General features: G+C 46.8%; 1 protein-coding gene across 1 annotated transcript in view; it reads right to left on the bottom strand.

The window, feature by feature from the left end:
- Positions 1–6,663: 6,663 nt before the first annotated feature.
- LOC308164001 (solute carrier family 2, facilitated glucose transporter member 1-like) overlaps positions 6,664–18,850 on the bottom strand; it is a gene marked incomplete at both ends in the record, with an annotated part of 21,477 nt that continues 9,290 nt past the window's right edge. Inside the window, 4 exons of the mRNA XM_080538167.1 lie at positions 6,664–6,885; positions 12,476–12,679; positions 13,305–13,406; positions 15,798–15,902. Of these exons, the coding sequence (XP_080394293.1) occupies positions 6,664–6,885; positions 12,476–12,679; positions 13,305–13,406; positions 15,798–15,902 (633 nt within the window). The remainder of the gene's footprint in view (positions 6,886–12,475; positions 12,680–13,304; positions 13,407–15,797; positions 15,903–18,850) is intronic.

Raw genomic sequence — 18,850 nt, 5'->3', positions numbered from 1 at the left:
CCAACCTTGTCAAATACCACTAATTAATAACGGTGACACCACCCTAATTAGACTATTTATACTTAGATAGTTGTATTGTAATAAGAGCTCGGTCTAGATTTAGGAACTGTTAACCTCCTCTAAAGATCAAGACAAAATGAACACAAAACCTGATCTTAATTGCCAGAATTATACTGCGCTCTAATGTGAATTCGTATACAATCACACAAGGCCTAGCTAAATATAATCGCCCATAAAATAAGCAGATATCAATATTTTGCTTTTTCAGGTTACAGAGACTACCGGGGTCCTTAAACATCAACAAACCGTTGCCCAAAAGTATGCCTGAATAGAAAGCCTTTCGATCGAATCAGGACAATGATACGCATCTTCCAATAGGCTACTATTTCCCTTTTGGCAGCTACATTTGACAACACTTCTGTTCAATCATAGAATTGCATGTGTTAAATGTCTCTTCAGGTGTTCACGTGTTCTACGTGGTAATAAGATATTGGCCGACTGCAACAATGTTGTAAAGACGGCTACGTCCGAATAGTTGTAATATGTCACCTCATCTGTCAGAGCGAGGAGGCGGGAAGCAAAGGAATCGAAGTCAATTGCAGTCGTCTCATTAGTCCTATGTGTGTGTTTTTTGTTGTTGTTGCAGTATTCTATATTTTTCTTAGGCGTCAAACTCTGTAGGATACAGACAAATACCGCAGAAAAGATTGTTGTCCAAAACTTAAACCTTCATTCTTTCATGACAATGAAAATAGACCAAACATATTTATTATGCATTCTAACCCTAATGAAAACGCCATATCATATGATGGTTTTGGGCATATTCTATCAACAGATTTCAGAGACCACTTGCTGCCTAATAATTATTTACAATCTGACAATTTATAAAGAGTTAATAACTTATCATTGACATTGCACAATGGCCAATAAATTGATATCTATTCTACTGGCACTGGCATCACTGCTTCATGGTCGTGGTGGGATTTGACATTTGTTTATTGGTCGAAATTAGTAATGAAACACACTGTGATTTGATTTGTTATGTTATGTTATGTTTCGTAATACCAGTAGGCTACCACACGCAGGATGAACCTTCGGAGGACCACTCCAGAACTGCGGGCAGGCTTCCAGAGGTGGCACAGCTCAGAAGCTCTAGCAAGGCGAGCAGTTTTGAGTTTGGCACCAAGAGGCAGAACTGTGGCTGGCCTGCTCTCCATAGACACCATCAGGGACACCTGAAACGTGGAAAATGTCTATTTTTAGTATAGAAGCTAAGATATGGTGTTATTAGATATTGCGTGTATTTGAGATTACTTGTTTCCCTTATAATTATTTGAGATATTCCTAAAACATTGCCTTTAAATGACTAAATAATTAAATTATGATTCTATAATGATTAAAGCACTTTGAGCTGCAACGTTAGCATGAAAAGTGCTATACAAATAAAAATAAAAATTCATATTATGATGATGATGATGATGATGATGATGATGATGTAAGGACTGACGTTTTAATGTTCTTGAATGCAACGTCATGATAACGAGCGTCTCGAATTCGGGAATATGTATATTCAAGTTCTATGGTAGCGCAATTAAAAAACAATTAAAAGGAGCCTATAAGTCGATCCACGCAACAATGGTGATCGACTGTGCGCACACGTTCCATCGCCACGTTCCATCGTTCTTAGATGATGAAACTTCGTTCCAGTATCTGTGAAAACGCAGCAACAATAAAGTTAGAATCCACAACTGTGCTTTCACTGACAACAGCAAAAACGCAGCTCTTCACAAAATGTCATACCATAAAAGACCCTTCATCAGTTCCTGTCTGCATCTATCTGAAATGGAATTGGAAATGAGAAAGGTGAGTAGGCCTAATTGTTTTTCTTTTCGTTAACTACTTTTTTCCCTGTGTGATTGTTTCCTCTTCTTTATTAGAACCAATCCCCCCCAGAACCATGCATCCAAATTAATGAATGTAATGCTTGAGAAAAGAATAAGGTAATTCACATATACTGTATTTGATAAACTATAAATAGACTGTCCACTTCTCAGGTATCACCTATAGCATTTAGACCAGAGGAGGAGTCCCTGGTCTCCAGCAACAACAGGCCAGCCACAGTTCTGCCTCTTGGTGCCAAACTCAAAGCTGCTCGCCTTGCTAGAGCTGCTGAGCTGTGGGAGTCCATCCTGGTTGAGGACCCCAGCAACCCTACTGCCCTCAGGATGCTCCTGAGAAGGCTTCATGGAGGATTCAGCTCCTCTCAGAAGGCTGTGTCCTGTCCCAAGCCGCCCCAGCAGGTGTCACAGTCTCCAGGCCTGTCCCAGAGTGCAGTGCGGCATGCGGAGGGCAGTGTCAGTCACGTGCAGGGTCGCCTTCCCTGCCCCCTGACAGAGGAGGAGGGCCTGAGGGACAGTCCTGTTACTCAGAGAGTGAGCCGACTCAAGAGGGACCCTCAATGGGTCCTCAGGATCCGTGCATTCAAAGACCCCAGCACGCTCCCACCACCGAAGAAGATAGGGAGGAAGATGTCTGCCAGTTCAGAAGAGACGTCGGGCAGCAGGGGGTGCAAGAGAGCAGCAAGCCAGCCTGAGATCAATACCTGCCTAGTCCTCCCACCCAGACAGTAGAGGAGATCGGAGCGTCACTGACACATTCTCTCTCTCTGTCTGTCTCTCTCTCTCTCTCTCTCTCTCTCTCACACACACACACACACACACACACACACACACACACACACACACACACACACACACACACACACACACACACACACACACAATAGTTAAACATAAAAATAAAATGATTTCACGCCCAACAATGACAATGTGTTTGTGTCCCTTTCACATCATGATCACACAACACTGACACTGGTTTCCATCCATGAATGTATACTTTAGAAACACACACACACACACACACACACACACACTTATAGTATCACTATTATCTTTTGGATTTCTCAAGGAGACATGTCCCTAAACTTCATTCATCAACTATCTCTACATAAAGGAGACATAGTGAAGACAAGGAGGCCATGAATGTTTAGGTCAAACTGAAAAATAACAATAATATCATGACGACAGTAGGAAAAGACAATAATCTGGTTCTCTGTGTACAGCTCTGTTTTATTGGTCAGGGATCTAGCTACCATACAACTGTTCTCAAGACACAGGGGAGACTGTGAGGACAGCAGCACGTCTTGGCACATAGATTAACAAAAGAAAAAAAGAAAAGAAACGAAAACACCTGCCTCCTACTTACCAACCCCCCCCACCACTACACACAGATTAGCCTTTTGTTTTTGGTACATAACAAACATTTTACAACTCACTCATAAAATAAGATATTTTAGGAGATAAGATAGGAGTGTCCATGCTTCGTACCTGATTAGTTAGATCTTAGGTGTTAGGTACCTGATTAGTTAGATCTTAGGTGTTAGGTACCTGGTTAGTTAGATCTTTGCGTTGGAAGGCAGAGGTGAGTGTGTAACACAACTACAGTATGTCTTGAATGACAATGTCTGTACAAATATTATATTTACGCTTATTCTGGTACATCTATACATACATACATACTGTACATCTATATCAACTTTTTATATGCTGCAAAAAAAATGGAGGGAACATTTAATCATCACAGTATAACACCAAGTAAATTAAACTTCTGGGATATCGATCTGTCCAGTTAGGAAGCGTAGACGATTGTTAATCAATTTCACCTGCGTTGGTGGACAGGAGAGGAAACAGCAAGACAACCCTCCAAAAGGAAATGGTTTTGCAGGTGGTGGCCACAGATCATTTCTCTCTCCTTATCCTTCCTGGCAGATTTTTCTCTAGTTTTGCATTTTGCTAGTGCCCTTCACTACTGGTAGCATGAGGCGGTGAAGCTCCTCCAGGATAGCACATCCATATGTGCCATCGCAAGAAGGTTGGCTGTGTCTCCCAGCACAGTCTCAAGAGCGTAGAGGAGATACAGGGAGATGGGCCATTACACGAGGAGAGCTGGACAGGGCTGTAGAAGGGCAACAACCCAGCAGCAGGACCGGTATCTGCTCCTTTGTGTGAGGAGGAACAGGAGGAGCACTGCCAGAGTCCTACAAAATGACCTCCAGCGGGCTACTCATGTGCATGTTTCTGAACAAACTGTTAGAAACAGACACAATGAGGGTGGCATGAGGGCCCAACGTCCTCTAGTGGGACTTGTGCTCACAGCCCAGCACCGTGCAGCTCGACTGGCATTTGCCAGAGAACACCAGAATCGGCAGGCTCACCATTGGCGCCCCGTTCTCTTCACAGATGAGAGCAGGTTCCCACTGAGCACATGTGACAGACGTGAAAGAGTCTGGTGACGCCGTGGTGCCTGCAACATCTTCCAGCATGGCCGGTTTGGTGTGTCAGTGAGGGTCTGGGGAGGCATATCCTTGAAGTGTTCCCTTCATTTCTTCAAGCAGTGTATTATGTCACATGTCCATTCTTGTGCTCACATGTGTCAAAAACACAGACACATAGCAAGCACACACTCACATACCCATGACATGCATGAATGCACACAGTTAGAAAAACATGACATACCAGTGTATTGATGGAACAGTAAGTCTTAACTCAGTGGATTGACAGACTGAAGACTGACAGATTGAAGACTAAGGTCTTCTATGCATCTTAATAACCAGAGGACATGAACATCACCCCCCTCTGAATTCACAGAGCAGTCCTCCTCTAGATTCCACAGCTTAAGGTAGAGTACATTTTACACTTTGTGAGCTTAGAATTATAAGGTTCTATCTCCGTTTAGGGCAGTTCAGAGATATTGAGCGTCAAAGTTTTTACATTCAATTATGTTTTGTGAGATGAAACCTTTGTATTTTATGAATTACTAACTAAAAAATGTCAAAATTTTAAAAATAACACCACACAGGCATTAATAAACACCTAATGGATCAGATTATGTAAAAAACTAAATTTTGACCAAAATGGAGATAGAACCTTATAATTCTAACGTCACGACTTGCCAACAATATAAACGTATATCCATACACGACTTACTGTAGTAACAGTGACGCTACAGGAAGTCTTTCCTGTGTGGACCACAGATATAAATTATACCCATGAATTCATTTGAAAAGGTTAGCCTAGGAAGTCTCCTTTACACTGGCATGGATGCACATCTGATGCAGTTTAAATACATATCCCGAGGGATGAATGTTAAACAGAGCTATATGGCCTACGATTGGCCTATTTGCACTTACAACAATATTATCTCAAAACATCTGAGCAAATGAATCTACTTCTCAAGTGTATCTGTCATTGTTTGATATACAGCGTACAGTAAAACAATGACTGATTGAGACCTATGTCAAATGTACTTTCAAATGTAAAAAAAATACAACTTATTTTGAGTTGATTTGAACCCCAGAGAAATCAAAGATCTGGTCCTGGTGCTCATCAGATAATGGTGCGCTTTAAGTTACTGTTATGAGTTACTGTTATGGTCAATAAACATGTCAATTACAGTATAAAGCGATATTAATACAACCATTTAGTCAAACCTATAAATGCAATGTACTTCATGATTCATTCATTTCTCAAGGAGGAGAAACAGAACACTTTTAACAAAGACTGTTGCCTTTACATTGTTCTACTACTGCATTAAGTACTACTGCATAAATAATAGAAGTCAAATATTGACAGATATGTCTCCAGGATTAAGATAGTTCATATGCCACAGAGATACTGCTGCAAGCTATCATTGGGCCAATGTTGACTGGCTGGTGTCCAAAGATTGGACAAGAGTGATTTGTATTCAGTGTATTGAATATCATCAGAGGATCATCTAGATCTAGAGGATCATGACTGTAGGTGAGCTACTGAGACTCATCACATCTACTCACCACTGGTTGCTTGTTTTTACTGTATGAAAATTAAATTGCCTTCAATAAGTGGGATTGCAATCACAGTTTTTTTCAGTGTGTGACAAGGTCTCCTTGATGAAATGGGGGGAGAGAGAGAGAGAGACAGAGAGAGAGAGAGACAGAGAGAGAGAGAGAGAGAGAGAGTGAGAGAGTGAGAGAGAAAGCTCTATCCTTAATTTCCCTGGGAGGGATGTCCAAATAAATGTCCACACTACGGAGGTAAGGGTTTGTCTGTGTCCATTTGTGTATTTTTTTCATGGACAGAAATGTTCAGGTGGAGGAGTTGAACTTTCGACAGTCCGTTAGAAACGAGGAAGCGTTGTTGAGCTTCTAGGCTTGTTGAGTTGTTCGACATCACACCCCGAATTCCACCAATCACATCAACATAGCAGACTTTTTTGTCTGTTTTCTGACAGACTAGTGTGGCCGGGGGGGGGGGGCTTTAGAAATAAGCAATGTGCTGGTGCGTTCTAAGTGGTTGTGCCGGTGCAGATATAGGCAACATTATGTGTGAGTGTTTGAGAAACAACTTGAGCACAGTTGACAGGGGTCTTCTCTGTATAGAAAGGGGGGGGGTCGCTGCCCTCGGCTGCCCTGGCTGCAGCATCTTGTCTATCAATAGTTGCAGTTGTGGTCTGACTTGGACAGCTCTGCTCTAGGAGGCCTGGGGGTGTTGTGGGGTGTGTGTATGTGTGTGTGTGTGTGTGTGTGTGTGTGTGTGTGTGTGTGTGTGTGTAGGGGGGGGGGGTGTCTTAGAGCTGAGAGTCAGAGAGGTTTAGACCCCCGAGGCTATGGAGCTCCTCCGACGCAGAGTACTTATTATCCTGCCCCTGTCCTGCCGCCCCCTGGCGGAAGCCGGCAGAGATCTGGTCGAAGGTGCGTCCCTTGGTCTCAGGCACCTTGAAGTACGTGAAGACGAAGAAGCCCAGGAGCAGCACCGTGAAGATGATGAAGACGTAGGGCCCGCACAATTGCTAGAGAGAAGATTAAAAGCACAGAGCGGAGGAACGTCCATTAACAGTAGAACAGCCGTGCCTTTTTTACCTACTAAAAGAGCCGCCTCTTTACAATGCTAAAGCTGCTATTTACACACAACGACCACTAGTTGGCCACCTTGTAAATTAGCCTGCTTCCTACACAGAAAAACGGCAAAATAGCTTTATACTAGCTTATCCTGATGTGATTTTGAAAATGTAAGGATACTGGGTGGTAGAACGCACATGTCTAGGAAAAGTCATGAAAGGAGGGTCCTGAAATTTGATCGAGTGCAAAGATAACATTTGTCTTTACTCACAGGGGTCCAATGACCCCTCATGGCTGTTCTAATTGTGTTAAAAAGCTGTGGTGTCCGGACTGGACTTGTAAGTAATAATAGTCGATAGAGAACGTGGTCCATCAAACGCAGGTTTATTCTTTTCAGCATGAGTATAGCAGCAAACTACTCAACATAACTTCTCAGCATGAATCAGTATGGCAGCCCACTACCCAGCATACACTTCAACTTCCTCCTTAGTCTAACACGTGATTCCGTCTTAAAGGGCAGGACACAACATTTCCCCCTTTCTGGAAAAGAGTTACTTGTACTAACAACAAGGCAAGCAAAAAAATGAAATGGTAGATTCAGCATGTATAAACAAAACAATATCACATTACCCAATCAATATCACATAAGGAAACTTAAATATTATTAATCTAGGTAATGACAGTCTAATACAATAACAATAGACCAAAGTAGTGCAAACAGTATAAGTGCAACAATCCCCATACAACAGGAATACAATTCAACAACTGTCAGTGACCCATTATTAGGCTATTCAAGAGACATAGTCCTTTAGCCATCCAGACCTCTGGATATTACGTCTAGGCCTGGGTGAATGATCAACCACAGGCTCTACAGTGTCTCCGTCTGTGGTTGCGGCAGTGTCTGGGAAAGCAGTGAGATGAGAGGCATTCCAAGTCTTTCCATCACTCAGAATGTATGTGCTGTCCCCCACCTTCTTGCTTATGGTGAGAGGATCACTGTACCTTCTGTGACCTTTCATCACATGCAGAGGATTCTTAACCCGCACTTTGTCCCCTTTTTGAAAAGCAGGAGGACGTGCACCACGTTTGGCATCAGTGTAGGCCTTCATCTTGCGCTGTCGTTCACTGACTCTGTGGCGAATGTTCATCGTCGCCGGAGTACACTCAGGAGCAGGAGGTAACAGAGTCAACTTGGTTCGCATGGGCCGACCGTGGAGCAGTTCAAAAGGAGATGAACCAGTAGTGGCATGAGGAGTGGCACGGTAGACCTGGAGAAAGTCTACCACAGCTGGTTTCCAAGGCTGATGTTGCTGAATGGCCAGCTGGATGGTTTGTTTCAGCACCCGATTGAACCTTTCTATGGCCCCATTAGCAGCCGGGTAGTAGAGAGAAGATCGGCTGTGTGAGATTTGTCTGTCTTTCAGGAAGGATGTGAATGATGCAGACGTAAACTGCACACCGTTGTCAGTGACAATGTTCAGCGGGTTCCCATGCCGGCTGAACACAGATGACATAAAGGCAAGCACAGTGTTAGTAGTGATGTCTCGGGTGAAGGCTACCTCAGGCCATTTACTAAAGTAGTCAGTCATTGTAACAGCGTATCTGCAGTCTGGAGCAGCTGTTTCGAATGGGCCGACTATATCCATGGCAACCTTTTGCCATGGCCCATCAGGAAGTGGTACAGGTTGCAGTGGACCTGGACGTGGCTTTGCTGTCTTGTCATTTGACTGGCACAAGTGGCAGGCACGGATAGCACTGAGCACCTGATCATCCATTTTAGGCCACCAGTACAGTTCACGAAGTCTCTGTTTGGTCCGCACCACTCCTTGGTGGGACTCGTGAGCAATGGAGATCAGTGCAGGGCGGAGAGCGTCAGGGACAAGCACTCTGGAGCCTCGAAATATGAAGCTGTCCTTCACAGACAGTTCATGGCGGAGTGGGTAGTATGGTAGCAAGACAGGGTCGAGACCTTTAGAGGAAGGAGGCCAACCACTTGAGATGATGACACGGAGCATTGTGAGCTCGGGACATGAGGCACAGGCAGAGTCCAGGTCAGCAGCAGAGAGAGACTCACTAGTAGAGGTGAGAAGAGCAACGTACTCCGTGTCGTCGTCAGCCGGAGCAGATGCAGCAGGCAGAGGTAAGCGAGACATGCAGTCGGCAGGTGCGTTGTCAGAGCCTGGACGGTAGGTGACATCGTAGTTGTAGGACATGAGACGGGCAGACCATCTTGCAACACGTAGACCAGCGCGACCGACACCCTTTGTAGTCATCAGTGTCGTGAGCGCTTGGTGGTCCGTCTTCAGAGTGAAACGGCGTCCCCACAAGTAAGTGCGCCACCGCTCCACAGCCCAGACGCAGGCCAGGGCTTCCTTTTCCACAACAGCATATTTGCGCTCAGCCGCAGAGAGAGTTCGAGATGCAAACGCAACAGTTCTCTCAACGTTGTCAGGGCCCACTTGTGACATCACAGCACCCAACCCGTAGTCAGATGCATCGGTAGATATGATAGTGTGCAGTGCAGGATCAAACAATGCTAGGGCTTGGCTCTTTACCAGCAGTTGCTTGACCCTTTCATAACTGGCTTGTGCTTCGTCAGTCCACTGAAATGCACTGTCCGTCTGTCTCAGGCATGCTCGCATAGGTTCCACCACAGTGGCATGGTTGGGCAGGAACTTAGAGTACCAGGAGAGCAAGCCGAGGAAGGAACGCAGTGTAGTAGCGTCAGTGGGTGCTGGAGCCTCAGCGATGGCCTGTATGCGTACAGTGTCTGGAAGCAGACCATCAGCAGAGACAGTGTGACCCAGGAATGGTAGACTGGGCTCACGGAAACGGCATTTGTCGTTATTAAGCTGCAAGCCAGCAGATTTCAGACGTTGCAGGGTAACTTTAAGAGCCTCGTCATGTGTGTGCCTGTCACTGCCATGTATGATGACATCATCAATGTAGTACTCCACACCCGGCAGGTCAGCGAGAATGATGCTCATCATCTTCTGAAAGGCAGCTGGCGCTGATGCCAGTCCATATGGCACACGGCAGAACCGATACAGTCCATCATGGGTGATGAATGCCGTTAGGTCGCGTGACTCCTCAGCAAGAGGCACCTGGTAGTAGGCGTTAGCCAGGTCAATGGATGAGAAGATGGTGGAGCCTTTCAGGCTGGAAAGGAGCTCATCCATATGAGGCAGTGGAAAGGCGTCAATAATGACCGCCTTATTGGGCTCACGCAGGTCGACACACATCCTTATTTTTCCAGTCTTCTTTTGTATGACGACAATGGGGGACACCCAAGCAGAGGCGTCGACAGGTTCGATCACTCCAGCAGCGAGTAAGCGCTTCAGTTCATCAGAAACTGCGTCTCTGACAGACAGCGGTAGCCGGCGCAGCTTTTGGCGTACCGGTGTGACAGAGGAATCGACCTTCACGCGGTGCACAAAGTTTTCTGCACACCCTACAGCAGCGGGAGCAGATGCAGTAGTGCACTGGAGCACAGGAGTAGGCAGAGATGCAGAGTCATTAGGAGGCACCACTTTGTTGTTTGCAATATGCACACTTAACACAGTCATTAGGTCCCTCCCCATCAGTGAGGTCCCCCTCTCCACAATGAAGAAGGTACCTGGAGCAGTGCGGCCATGGAGAGAAACATCAGCAGACATGCACCCCAGCACTGGAATGCTGGTTTTAGAGTAAGACACCAGCCTGGCAGTCGGTTCAGTAAGTGGAATGTTTTTAAAGTACTGTGCGTAGATGCTCTGTGGCAGTATAGAGACAGATGAACCAGTGTCAACCAGCAATTCCACTTTACTGGACTGTGAGTGTTCTGAAATAATCTCCACAGTGCATGTGATCTTATCACTATTACGTGCAGAATGTTCAGTATATAACACTGTAAATTCAGGGAGATCAACCTCACGTACCTCCTTGGTGTGTGTCTGTGTACTGCGACACACCTTGGCAAAGTGACCCACTCTGTTGCATTGTCTGCATGTAACTGATGCAGCTGGGCAGTTAGTTGCATTAGCTAAATGTCCATCTGATCCACAGCGGTAACATGTTTTCCGCTGTGAAGCCTCCCTAGGCTTTGTACGCTTACCCCACTGTCCCCCTGTTCGTTGTGGAGTGTGCTGCACCGCCTGCACAGATGCAGGCCGCGGCTCACAGAAGGCCTTAGCTTGCTCCGTAGCAGCCTCAATCTGTGTAGCAGTTGTCATGGCCCTTTCCAGTGTAAGTTTATTGTCCATCAAAAGTCTTTCACGGATCCGCGGGTTGTGTAGATGTTCCACTAGCTGATCACGGATCGCCTCATCCGCACGATCGCCATAGTCGCACGTAGCTGCAAGTTCACGTAGTGCAATCACATACTGAAGGACCGTTTCATTCTGCATCTGTACTCTCTTACGGAAAGCATGGCGTTCAGCAACAGTGTTTGTCTTGGGCACAAAGTACTCCTCCAACGCAGTCATTGCAGTATCGTAGTCTGCACCTGTGTTTGGGAGCGAGTAGAAGAGACGCTGTCCCTCGGTGCCCAGGCAGTGTAGTAAGACGGCTCTACGCCGTGCAGCAGGCCAAGCATTACCGCTAGCATTGATGACCAGCAAATAGTTCTCAAAAATTTGCCGCCATGTCTTGAATGGAATGGTGGGCTCACCAGGCGCAGGCAGGAAAAAACAGGGAAACGGCACGTTTACAGCCATTGTAAAAAAACTAGTAAACTCCGATTACTCGTCGCCAATTGTGGTGTCCGGACTGGACTTGTAAGTAATAATAGTCGATAGAGAACGTGGTCCATCAAACGCAGGTTTATTCTTTTCAGCATGAGTATAGCAGCAAACTACTCAACATAACTTCTCAGCATGAATCAGTATGGCAGCCCACTACCCAGCATACACTTCAACTTCCTCCTTAGTCTAACACGTGATTCCGTCTTAAAGGGCAGGACACAACAAAAGCCATACAGTATGTAGAGATTGACGTATGTATACAGTAGGTCTGTGTTCGATATATGGATTTGTCAACAAGGCAGAGTATGGTTGAGACAGTGGTACTGCCGTTTTCTTGGGGTTATTACAACCACCAGGGGGCGTCTTTGAGCAATTCGAATATTACTGTTTCTCAACGACACAAACATTGAAATATATAATATTGTGTATATAGGGAAGATCTCTATATAACAAAACGATATGTACGTTATGTCATTATAGGCCTAATCAAAGGGAGTCATTTATTCTAACAGTAAACTGAGGTGTTTATTCCCACAGTAAAGGTTTTGCATTTGTCTCTTTTACCAACGTAAAGCACTATCTGCCGCAGTACCGCCATTGAGGTATCCCACCACCATGATGACGACAACATGCACATTTGAAGAAACAGTTACCTACTGTACAGCGTTTACCCAGTTGTAACACACATCAGTTGGCTGGAGGTATACGCTTTGAATAGAACGGCCAGCTGAAACTCAACTCAACTCAAACAAAACTGTTTAAGAGAAACAAACAGACAGAAAATGGGGGGGGGGGGGGAGTGATTTTCCAGTCTCCTTACCTCTACGTACTGGAAACTCATGCCCACTATGAAGTTGGCTGTCCAGTTGGAGAAGCCTGCCACGGCGATGGCGGAGGGCCGCGGGCCCTGGGAGAACAGCTCCGCCGTGATGAACCAGGGGATGGGGCCGGGGCCAATCTCAAAGAACGCCACGAAGCTGAAGATAGCTGCGATGCTGACGTAAGACATCCACCTCAATCTGTCCTGTGGAACGCGGACATTGTCATTTTGAGGTGATGGTCAGATGAAAGTTCACTTTGTAATCAGTTTAACAAAGGTGGTGTAAGGGAAAGTAAAGGGATTCAAGCTCTGTCATCGCACACAACGTCATCGAGTACAATGAAATGTATTTATGCTCTGGGCAAAAGGTCAAAGCCATTGCCTGGAGCAATTAGGGGTTCAGTGCCTCTCTCAAGGACACTTCGACAATAAAGCTCTGAATCAAAACACGCGCAAAAAACAGCTGCTAATAGCTAGCGGCTAAAAAGGAACATCGTTCTGGTCATCTAACAGCATGTTTACCACATCGCTGATAGAACATCAACATGCTAAAAACTCATAACTACACATAATTAGATGATCGCACAGTCCTTGCTTTTGAACACGTCCTAAAACGTACGTTTGTTTACAAGCCATGTATCACTTACCCAGTAGCCTAGGGCAGATGAGGCAAGTATTTAGTGATCTTAAAACTGTTGTTTGTTATATCGAGTGGGCTCTTCAACACTTCAACTTTCGTAATATGCTTGAGAATTGCCGACATGCGGCCCTTTTCACCAGACCATGTCACAGTCGATTTTCTTATCATCATGTTCTGTCAGACACATACCAGCAGCGCCATGGCGATGGTCATCAGGACAGAGGAGAAAGCCATTCCTAGTAAGCCAATGAGATGAAGGGATCTTCTGCCTGCCCGCTCCACCACAAACAGCTAGCAGAGAGAGAAGAAGAGGAAGAGGGGAGGAAAGAGGATGGGAGTGTGAGTGAGAGTTTAATGTGGATGTGGTATGAAGTTAGAAATATTTGCATATACCCCTTTCTGTTTATATACCCCCTTTCTGTTTATATACCCCCTTTCAACACTTGTAGGGCAGAGATCTGGACTACTTACAGACTGAGCGAGGTCTATGAGTAATGCAAGAGGTCATTAGCCGGTTTTCCACAAAGGCATACACTGTGCGTGCCAAAGGTCAAATGCTTTTCCACAGTGATTCCCAGGCTTCAACATTTAAACATTTATAACTAAAGCTTTTAGCCTCCGCAACCCCACTGGTCCTTATGAAGCCAAACAGGGTTCGGGGCACGGTTAAAATTGAATGAAATCATGCACATATTTTTCTAATCTTTCTGCAAGAACGTTGCCAACTTTTACTGCTTCCTAGATGACTTCGGTCAGGGGAACTGAAGACATCTCTCTCAACCCTTGATCGACACAAATCTAACAGCTGTACCCAAGGATTTGGACTTGTTGAACTCCAGGCTACAACCTAGTGTGTTCAGTGTGTTCAGGGTGTTCAGGGTGTTCAGGCTGGTACAGTGTGTTCAGGATGGTACAGTGTGTTCAGTGTGTTCAGGATGGTACAGTGTGTTCAGGCTGGTACAGTGTGTTCAGGTGGTACAGTGTGTTCAGGCTGGTACAGTGTGTTCAGGCTGGTACAGTGTGTTCAGGTGGTACAGTGTGTTCAGGTGGTACAGTGTGTTCAGTGTGTTCAGGGTGTTCAGGGGGGTACAGTGTGTTCAGGCTGGTACAGTGTGTTCAGTGTGTTCAGTGTGTTCAGTGTGTTCAGTGTGTTCAGGATGGTACAGTGTGTTCAGGCTGGTACAGTGTGTTCAGTGTGTTCAGGCTGGTACAGTGTGTTCAGTGTGTTCAGTGTGTTCAGTGTGTTCAGGTGGTACAGTGTGTTCAGGGGGGTACAGTGTGTTCAGGATGGTACAGTGTGTTCAGTGTGTTCAGGCTGGTACAGTGTGTTCAGGCTGGTACAGTGTGTTCAGGGGGGTACAGTGTGTTCAGTGTGTTCAGGTGGTACAGTGTGTTCAGGTGGTACAGTGTGTTCAGGTGGTACAGTGTGTTCAGTGTGTTCAGGGTGTTCAGGGGGGTACAGTGTGTTCAGGCTGGTACAGTGTGTTCAGTGTGTTCAGTGTGTTCAGTGTGTTCAGTGTGTTCAGGATGGTACAGTGTGTTCAGGCTGGTACAGTGTGTTCAGTGTGTTCAGGCTGGTACAGTGTGTTCAGTGTGTTCAGTGTGTTCAGTGTGTTCAGGTGGTACAGTGTGTTCAGGGGGGTACAGTGTGTTCAGGTGGTACAGTGTGTTCAGGATGGTACAGTGTGTTCAGTGTGTTCAGGCTGGTACAGTGTGTTCAGGCTGGTACAGTGTGTTCAGGCTGGTACAGTGTGTTCAGTGTGTTCAGGGGGGTACAGTGTGTTCAGGATGGTACAGTGTGTTCAGTGTGTTCAGGCTGGTACAGTGTGTTCAGGCTGGTACAGTGTGTTCAGGGGGGTACAGTGTGTTCAGTGTGTTCAGGTGGTACAGTGTGTTCAGGGGGGTACAGTGTGTTCAGGCTGGTACAGTGTGTTCAGGGGGGTACAGTGTGTTCAGGTGGTACAGTGTGTTCAGGCTGGTACAGTGTGTTCAGGCTGGTACAGTGTGTTCAGTGTGTTCAGTGTGTTCAGGCTGGTACAGTGTGTTCAGGTGGTACAGTGTGTTCAGTGTGTTCAGGGGGGTACAGTGTGTTCAGGCTGGTACAGTGTGTTCAGGCTGGTACAGTGTGTTCAGGATGGTACAGTGTGTTCAGTGTGTTCAGTGTGTTCAGGCTGGTACAGTGTGTTCAGGTGGTACAGTGTGTTCAGGGGGGTACAGTGTGTTCAGGTGGTACAGTGTGTTCAGGTGGTACAGTGTGTTCAGGCTGGTACAGTGTGTTCAGGATGGTACAGTGTGTTCAGTGTGTTCAGGTGGTACAATGTGTTCAGGCTGGTACAGTGTGTTCAGGCTGGTACAGTGTGTTCAGGCTGGTTCAGTGTGTTCAGGCTGGTACAGTGTGTTCAGGTGGTACAGTGTGTTCAGTGTGTTCAGGTGGTACAGTGTGTTCAGGTGGTACAGTGTGTTCAGGCTGGTTCAGTGTGTTCAGGCTGGTACAGTGTGTTCAGGGGGGTACAGTGTGTTCAGGTGGTACAGTGTGTTCAGGCTGGTACAGTGTGTTCAGGTGGTACAGTGTGTTCAGTGTGTTCAGGCTGGTACAGTGTGTTCAGGCTGGTACAGTGTGTTCAGTGTGTTCAGTGTGTTCAGGTGGTTCAGTGTGTTCAGGCTGGTACAGTGTGTTCTTACCGACACCACGGTGAAGGCAGTGTTGACCACCCCAGCCCCGATGGTGGCGTAAACCGGCTGAGACACGCCCGCCTTCTGGAAGATGCTGGTGGAGTAGTAGAACACCTGCAGCGCAACACAACACACTACCATTATTATTAATATTTTCTTTTTTTCTTTTATTGATAGAGACAGTATAGATTATGACAGGAAGGATGGGTGAGAGAGAGAGAAGGGATGACAAGCAGGACATGTCCGCGGAGAGCCATGAAGCCTGATCATTTGAGCTCTTCTCGTGTGTGCATCTATGTTTCCAGGCTGTTTGTATGTGTGTGTGTGCATCTTTGTTTCCAGGCTGTTTGTATGCGTGTGTGTGTGCATCTTTGTTTCCAGGCTGTTTGTATGCGTGTGTGTGTGCATCTTTGTTTCCAGGCTGTTTGTATGCGTGTGTGTCTGCATTCGTCAACATGTGTGTGAATTAAAAGTCTGTGTTATGGATGAAAAATGCGACACTGTCTACTGTTTTGGTCCGCATGTCGGCAACCAATCAAAATGTTTGTTCGGGCTTCTATTTTGAAACACATAAATCCATTTTGACGTTGTTGAGAATCACAACACAAACTCGCTAGTCAAGCCAAAATATTGCAACACAATGGATTCAGTGAGTAATCCCCACTGCTACCTAGTTAACTATAACACTACTTTACATTGTTAGCAGGCTCACAAAACAAGCTGTGTTAGTTGATTAGCGAGCGTGTCGTTGACTTTCAACAATGCGGAAATGAATCCGCATTTTTCTAAAGAAAAGTCAGAACGTTAAATGGGAATCCCAACATGCGGACCAAAACACTAGAACGTGTCACAAATGAGCATGCATGAGTTAGAAAAAGAGTGCAATTGTAACTGAGTCTATTGGTCATGTCCACCTTTGAGAGTGTGTGTGTGTGTGTGTGTGGGTGTACATGTCTGCCTGTGTGTATTTTTTATTTTATTTATTCGTTTATTTAAAAAGGACAATGGACAGTCATTGACTCTCCCTGAATTAGCTGGCTAGCTAACAAACAAAGTTTGCCAACCAGGGCCCCTCACCCGGGCTGGTGTTCGGCAGCAGCCGGGGGAGAGGTCTGCTGACCTCGAACCCAGAATACTGCAGCTGAACACCGAAGGACTAACCCCCAGTAAGATCGACGTCATCGAACACCTGGTCAATACCACCAAGGCCCTCGTCATTCTCCTCCAGGAGACCCACTGCATATCAGCAGACAAGCTAGTTCTACCAAACTTTGAGCTAGCTGGGTCTACCCTGAGCAGGAAGCATGGCCTCGCCACGTTTGTCCAACAAAGGTTGAGCTGGACTCTCGCTGACCAATCCCCGGCTGACTCGGAGATTGAGTGGCTGTGCGTGGACGTTGCCGGTCTAAAAATCGTCAACGTCTACAAACCTCCACCCTCGCGAATCACACCAGTGTGTCTACCAGTGTTTCCCCACCCCTGTATCTATGCTGGTGACTTCAATTGCCAGCATGAAGACTGGGGCTACCGTACCAACTCACCCGACAGAGAGAACTTGGCTGTCTGGGCAGCTAATAACAGCCTGGCCCTGTTGTACGACCCCAAGGGCGCAGCCAGTTTCCGCTCCGGTCGCTGGAACACTGGGACGAACCCTGACCTGGCATTCGTGTCAGCGCTGACAACCGGCTCCCTAATAGACGTGTGCTAGGAAAGTTCCCGAGGTCTCAACATCGACCCTCACTGATAACAACAGCCAAACTCGTGGACCTTGTCCCGAGTGAGCCAGTGAAACGGTGGAACCTCCGAAAGGCCGACTGGAAACGCTTCCGCCTCCTTACCAACAAATCCACAAGGCACCTCCCATCGCCTAACACTAACAAAGTGTATGAGGCGTACCGGGACTTCTGCGGCATGTTGGTGAAAGTGGCAAAAAAATCCATCCCACGCGGACGTCGCAATAGCTACAAACCGTGTTGGGATGAGGAGTGTGAGAAGCTCCACTGTGCCTTCCTCCAGGCCCCTGCAGGAGCTAAGTCGGACAGGCCTTGCTGTCAAGACTCAACCGTAAACGACAGGAGCGCTGGGAGGAGGTTATTGATTCCATCGACTTCTCGCACTCCAGCCGTAAGGCATGGAGTACCATGAACAATCTCACTGGTAGGTCCAGACACTCCCCTCGTCACTGCCCCATCTCTGCAAATAAAATCGCATTACAATTCGTGAAAAGTGGGTCATACGAGGGCAAAGACCGCGAGTCTTCTCGACTTCTGCCTCTGGAGGGCCACAACACCTAGCAGTGACTCCATCTCCCGTGAATTCACCCCGGAGGAGTTCGCTGCTGCCCTCCAGCATTTAAAGCCAGGGAAAGCTACGAGGCCTGATTCCATCTGCCCGGAGCTTATTCTCCATGCCGCACCCGCCTTGAAGTCCTGGCTGAGAGCGTTCCTCACTTCCTGTTTGCGCCAACTCAAGATCCCCAAAATCTGGCGAAGAGCCCTAGTTGTTGGGATCCCTAAACCGAATAAGCCTGAAGGGGACCCTAAGAGTTACCGTCCCATCTCTCTGTTATGCATCCCCTTCAAGATCCTCGAGCGTCTCATCTACGCCCGCATCGAACCAATTGTCGACCCGCTGCTCCCACGTGAGCAGGCCGGGTTCCGACTTGGGAGGTCGACCGTAGATCAAGTCACCCTGATGACTCAAGACATCGAGGATTGCTTTTCGGCTAAAAAGAAGCCGGGCCGTCTTTATAGATCTGACGGCTTCCTACGATACCGTATGGCATCGCGGCCTCACCTGCAAGCTGCTCCGCCTGCTGCCGGACAGGCACATGGTCAGAATGATCATGGAGCTCATCCGTAATCACAGCTTTACCCTCACCACCGGTTGCGGACAGCTAAGCAGGCTTCGACGCCTCAAGAACGGCCCCCCTCAGGGATATGATAGGCTCACTATAACAGCGGAGCCCTCCCGGCGTCTCAAGTCGAGACACCCATTTGTGCCTGCCGCACAGGATCTCAGGCAGCAATGCAGAGATCTTAACATCAGTGCGGCAGGATAAT

Source organism: Nansenia antarctica (genome assembly GCF_963989245.1).
Source record: "Nansenia antarctica genome assembly, chromosome: 8".
Lineage (NCBI taxonomy): Eukaryota > Metazoa > Chordata > Actinopteri > Argentiniformes > Microstomatidae > Nansenia > Nansenia antarctica.
This window is presented reverse-complemented; position numbering and strand designations above follow the sequence as displayed.